Genomic DNA, 5,567 nt, shown 5'->3' with positions numbered 1-5,567 from the left:
CTGGAATGTACCTCATAACTCTAGTGCAAACACTAGATAGCTCGATGCTCGACCACCTATGCATAGCTAGGCTCTATTACATAACTCTGGTGCACACACTAGAAGTATGTCGTGCACCATTCTTCTCTTCTACCTCAGACTCTAACCACCAGATAACTCTGGTGCCCACTGTTGATGGTCCTTAACTCCAATTTCTAACCGCCAATTCTTACATAAAATCTGCTAAAATAAACATCAAACTTAGAATTACTACTTATAACTAATCAATTCCACGAGTTTTGGTGATTATTCATTTGTAGGAGGACATGTCAGGATTACACAGAAAAATGAGCCTAAAGTATACAGAAACGCAACATTATAGATATCCGATATGAGCCTAAGGGGAGATGGCCCGCTTACCAGCAGAATCAGGGCCCGAAAGAGTGGCGAACAAGCCCAAAATCAAACCAAACCAACTCAACTCCATGTGAAAACCACCATAGGCCTAGTCCAGAGGATCACAGGAGGCGACCCAACGAAGCTGGGCCATTTTAGACCAAGCCCAGCCGCACCCCCACCTACTTTGTTCGGCCCGATGTTTGGTCGGTTGACTCTTACCACCTCTCCAATGACGGTTGCATGCGTATCGCGGTGGAATTAATGCTCGAGATGGCAGTTCGTTATTTTAGGAAGGAATCAAGGGAATGTGCCATGGGACATTCCCTCCTCTCCACCTATAAATGGAGGCCATCCCCCTCCTCATAAACAACAACACCTCAAGGCAAAGAGCCACACCACAAGAGCACAACTCCAAAGGGCTTAGGCCCAAGCTAGCTAGTAGATCGAGCCAGTAGCGAGAGATGTGAGGGAGAGTACGGGGAAGCGCCGGGCTTGTCGGTGTCTCCCCAACTTGTACCCCGACGAACACTTGTGCCTCAACGGAGCTTTCCACTAAGTGAGTGTTCGTGTTTTCTATGGTAAAAAGTCTTTTGATTAGTTAACTTTGACTCTTACTTGTTTGAGGGTTTGTCGTGCGTCGTTGTGACAAATACTCTAGTAGAGGGCTCTGATAAAGACGGATCACCCTACGCGACACTAGAGTAGTAGTCGATAGCGTAGACGTGGTGTCTAGGCAAGAGCCTACCTTCATTTGCCTCATGACCCACGGTTGAGGGGTAAGGCGGCAGGTGGTGACAGCCCTGTCCATCCCTTGTAATCCCCCACGTTTGGGTATGGCGTAGAGCTACAAGCCGGAGGTGCTTGGCAGACCAAGCATAAGCCGGTGCCCAAAGTAAGCGAGCTAGTAAGAGTAGAGTTTATCATCTCATAGACCTAAAGGAATCCATCTCTAGCTACCCTTTCCAACTTTACCATTGTGTTGTCCTTGGACGAACTATCTAGAAGAAGTACCTCCGTTCCCTGTGGAAAATATGATACCGTGAATACTTCTGGGTGAAGTGCTACAACGGTACTTTCGTGCGCTTACGGATTATTTCTATTTATGTTAAGAAATACCAACACGCACCAGAAAGCTCTGGTGTTTTTTGTAGTGCTTACTACAGTGCTCTGTAACTTACATTTCTTTGTGTCCTTTTGCCCAGGCTTCACTTCTTTGATCTCTTGAAATTATTCTTTTTTTCTTTTTGGATGTTTAATGCTTCCATTGATCTTCATTTGAGGTGTTGTTTCCTTTGATGTATTCACCATAATAACTTATCTATAGTCCATCTCTTGCATCCGTAAGACTAAGTGCTTTGCATACTAGCAAAACATTTTAGTCCAAATATATATGTTGTCATTCAACCACCAAAATCAATAAATCCTTGATAGAGTTTGTATTCTTTACAATCTCCCCACTTTTGGTGGTTGATAACAATACAACCAAAGGAAGCAATAAAACATACCAAATGGAGAACTAATTACTTTCTTGGATGCAATACACGAGCAAGATCACAAGATGCTAATTGAAATATGCATAATTACCATTTACCAAATGAAGGTTCTATCTTACCTTGTTCCTACCATTTTTATGTCCCTTATGTGGTAAGCATATTGGATATACTCCATTAGCAACTTCTCCCTTTCTTGAAACAGAAACTTCCCCTTAAAGTTAGCCTAGATGACAAAAGGTCTTTTTCCTTAAGTAAGGCCTTGAAACCAATTGTACAAAAAAATTTGGTGATTGAGATATTTTTGTTGTGTTGGTTAATTCAAACAATCTCGCCCTTAGAATCAAGTGCCAAAAAGAAGACATGGTAGCACAAGGGAGGGTTAAATATTAGGGAAATTTTACTAAAAGTGAAACTGAATCTCCAATGGACACGAAAAAAAGTCCAATTGATTTGTGGACACTTGGGTTTTTGACAAATTAAATTTGCTAGACGATACCATGCCCATTAAAATATCCATTCCTTTCTCAGGAGGAGAGAGAAAGGATGTGCTTAATTTGTTCATTTTGGCCTTGGCTCCATATACAAGCACATGACTTCAACCAACTCAGAATGAAACAAGGTTAATAAGTCTAGCCCAAATGACGATAGTGGAGGGAGGAGCGCTTGAGATGCTGAGGCAGTGAGGCTGGTTAGTGCTTCGAGTGGGTCAGTAAGGAGTTAGAGGACGAGGAGGCCAGATAGTGGTGGTCTAGGGGCCAGAGGCGTCACTCAGTGTGAGGACAAGTGAGATAGCCTAGATGGTCTTCGGTGAAACGGATGCCTCCTGCACGGATGCCCACCTGCGCCACTCCTTCTGGAAGCATAATAGCGGAGCACCACCTCCGTGGCTTTCATGGTCGCCACCGAGCGTTCATGGTCATGCATCCCATTTTCCCTCCTAATTGGTGCTCGTCACCTCTTCTCCCTCCTATTAAACCTGTGTCTCTCTTCTTCTCCCTCATGTTCCAATCATGTGATTCCACATCCAAAATGGCACTGCAGGTGTGGGTGGGGCAATCTCATCGGGCATGAACCCCTCCTCACCGTCGTCTTCCTCCACCTCATCCACATAGTCGGCGACAAAGTTGTCATCCAAGGTGTCATCACAGGGGAGGTTAGTCATGTAAAGTTGCCTCGCACGGGGAAACCGCTACACCAACTGCATCAACACGACGAAGCCAATGGACCCAACAGTTGGGCTTGATCCAATGACGGGTTTAAGTTGGATTTATGTGAGACGGCTCAGGGGTACCTGTTGTCACTTTGGATTTTCTCTCTCTCCTCCCAGGCTAGAAAAAATATAAAATAATTCCCTAGATTATAACAAAGTATGTGTATGCCTAGAAAAAAGAACTTAGAATATGCAAAAAGGACAAAAAAAGATGCACAAATATATGTAATTTTAATAGGTTGTGAATACCAAACTTAAATTACTTAGGGCATCTCCAAGAGTTTTGTAAAACAATTTCCTATTTTGATTAGCATCAAGGAAAAAAATGTTCCCTCTAGCAGTTTGGTAAAAGTGCTCCTTAAAAATAAAGCGTTGCCAAATATCCTCTTCAACTCTAAGTCTCTGTAGTCGAGAGGAACTCCATATCCGTTCTCCATCAGGCTTTTTACTGGTGAAATCGGAGTAAATTCGCCGCATGAGTAAATTAAGAAAATAAAGGTTCCATGTGAGAAAATGGATACCAGACAAAGAAACTATTAAAAGAGGTTTGGTTGGTTAGAAATAGTATAGGGTTTCCCAATGCAAAATCGTTTAGTAAGCTAATATAAAAAAACTATTGGAGATAGAATTAAATTGAGATTGCTACTTATTTTATTAACTTGCTAAATTGATCGGTTTATAACAAGTTAATTAGAGAAAACATATGGAGTTGCTCTTAGGTGTCTTAGCCAATGGATGGGTTGATGGACTAGACCAATAGAAATCATCAACGCTATGAATACCACTTGTAGCCATGAATCACCACTTTTTTCTCATTTTTTTGTCTTGTGAAACACTTCTGTGATGTACAGTTGTGCATGTAACACAAACACGTGCTCTGCTTCCCTCTGAACTCTAGAACCCCAAATCCCCAAATCCTACATACAGCACAAACTCGTCCCAGCATCATCACGCCATCTTCAGGCTCAGGCACTGGTACATCCACGGACCCTGCCCCATCTCGTCCATCCTCCTGCCAACCTCGCCGTGGAACCTCACCGGCGTCGCCACGTCCACCTCCCTGAACTGCGCCAGCTCGGAGTCCGTCGACGTGGACGACACCGCGGTTGTGCCGGAGTCCGAGTTGGACGACGCCTTGAGCCGCTTCCCCTGTCGCCTTTCGGCGTGGCAGCTGCTGTTGCTGCTGCTGCTGCTCGGTCCCGTTGCCAGTGTCAGCTCAAGGTTGCATTCCTCGGCGAGCGCAGTTGGCGCCGGTGTTGTGGCCTTGTTGCAGCTGGTGAAGCTGATGATCTGCTGCCGAGGAGTTGTTGTCGCCGTCTCGCCGCACCAGATGTCCAGTTGCTGTGGTCTTGGCTTGACGTCGACGACCGGAGCCGGAGCGTGGCTCGCCCGAGTAGTCGTCTGTGCCTGCTGCATCAGCTGCTTCTGGACATGGTACAGCTGGTGCAGCTCGTGTACCTGATTGATTGATTGATTCAGGAGAAACGCAGAGAGCGGTGAGAAATTGCGGTGACCTCGTCGAGTTGAGATGCAGAGATAATCCGTGCGCGTTTTGCAATATACAAATTAACTGCAGATAAAATGTGCCATCAGTCAGTACCTGTTGTCTGAAGATCTGTTCTTGGTTCAGGATGGCCATCCTCATCGGCTCCCTATCCATGATCTGTTTCATGAGAATTTGAGCATCAGTTACTCGGTGCTGCAAATGGGAACTGTGATCTGGCCGTTGGAATTTCAGAATTTTCAGAGAAATTGTTCCAAGAAAACAAGAACAAGAAAATACCCGTGAAACACTACGGACCCTGAAACAAAACAGAGGACAAGAACAGAGAAGCAGTTTCTATGCTCACCTCTTTTCAGGATCTCCGGCCGACAATACCGGTGGGGTCAGAAAGCGCAATCTCTCTCTCTCTCTAACTTAACTCTGGTTGCAAGAACAAGAGCAGAGAAGCAGAGAAGGCCAAGAAGCTCTGGTCTCTGCTGGGAGGCAAGCCAGCCGGCATGGCTTGTTATATCTAGGTAACGAGGCAGGGGAGGAGAGAGGAGGGAGGAGGCAGGAGATTTGAGATATAAGATTCCCCATCCCTGTTCTCACGAGCTTGCTTTTGAGCCCATGTGTGGGGTCCTCTGCGGCTGCAAGCATGCCAACCAAATCCAAGCTCCTCCGGCCAATCACCTCGTGGATCTTAGTGTGCCAAAGATGCTTCCATGTAGTGCCAAGAATAGGATAGGCCTAACATAATATTTCTAATCTCCGTCCAACCTCAAAAGCCTATGCGTCCCCCTAACATTTCTGCTTCAATCACGCTTGCCAGTTTTTTCTTTCATAGGTTGACCTTGTATATATTCTTCATGAAATTTGAGAGTTTTCAGATAGGTCTGGCAATTTTGTTTTGGGAACTGTATATATTAATGTACTTTTGCGCAGTGCTGGTTTATCCGTGATTGTTAGACTGTTTGGTGCTTTGGTGTACTAGCCTGGGGAC

At 45.1% G+C, this 5,567-nt stretch overlaps 1 protein-coding gene across 1 annotated transcript; it reads right to left on the bottom strand.

Annotated features, from left to right (window-relative positions):
* Positions 1-3,866: 3,866 nt before the first annotated feature.
* LOC136485540 (uncharacterized) lies at positions 3,867-5,138 on the bottom strand. Its single transcript, XM_066482398.1, has 3 exons — positions 4,932-5,138; positions 4,682-4,744; positions 3,867-4,539 (listed from the first exon to the last, which is right to left on the bottom strand). The coding sequence occupies exons 2-3, from the start codon at positions 4,739-4,741 to the stop codon at positions 4,030-4,032; spliced, it is 570 nt and encodes a 189-aa protein (XP_066338495.1). The 5' UTR covers positions 4,742-4,744; positions 4,932-5,138; the 3' UTR covers positions 3,867-4,029.
* Positions 5,139-5,567: the final 429 nt, after the last annotated feature.

Source organism: Miscanthus floridulus, chromosome 10 (assembly GCF_019320115.1).
Source record: "Miscanthus floridulus cultivar M001 chromosome 10, ASM1932011v1, whole genome shotgun sequence".
NCBI lineage: Eukaryota > Viridiplantae > Streptophyta > Magnoliopsida > Poales > Poaceae > Miscanthus > Miscanthus floridulus.
This window is presented reverse-complemented; position numbering and strand designations above follow the sequence as displayed.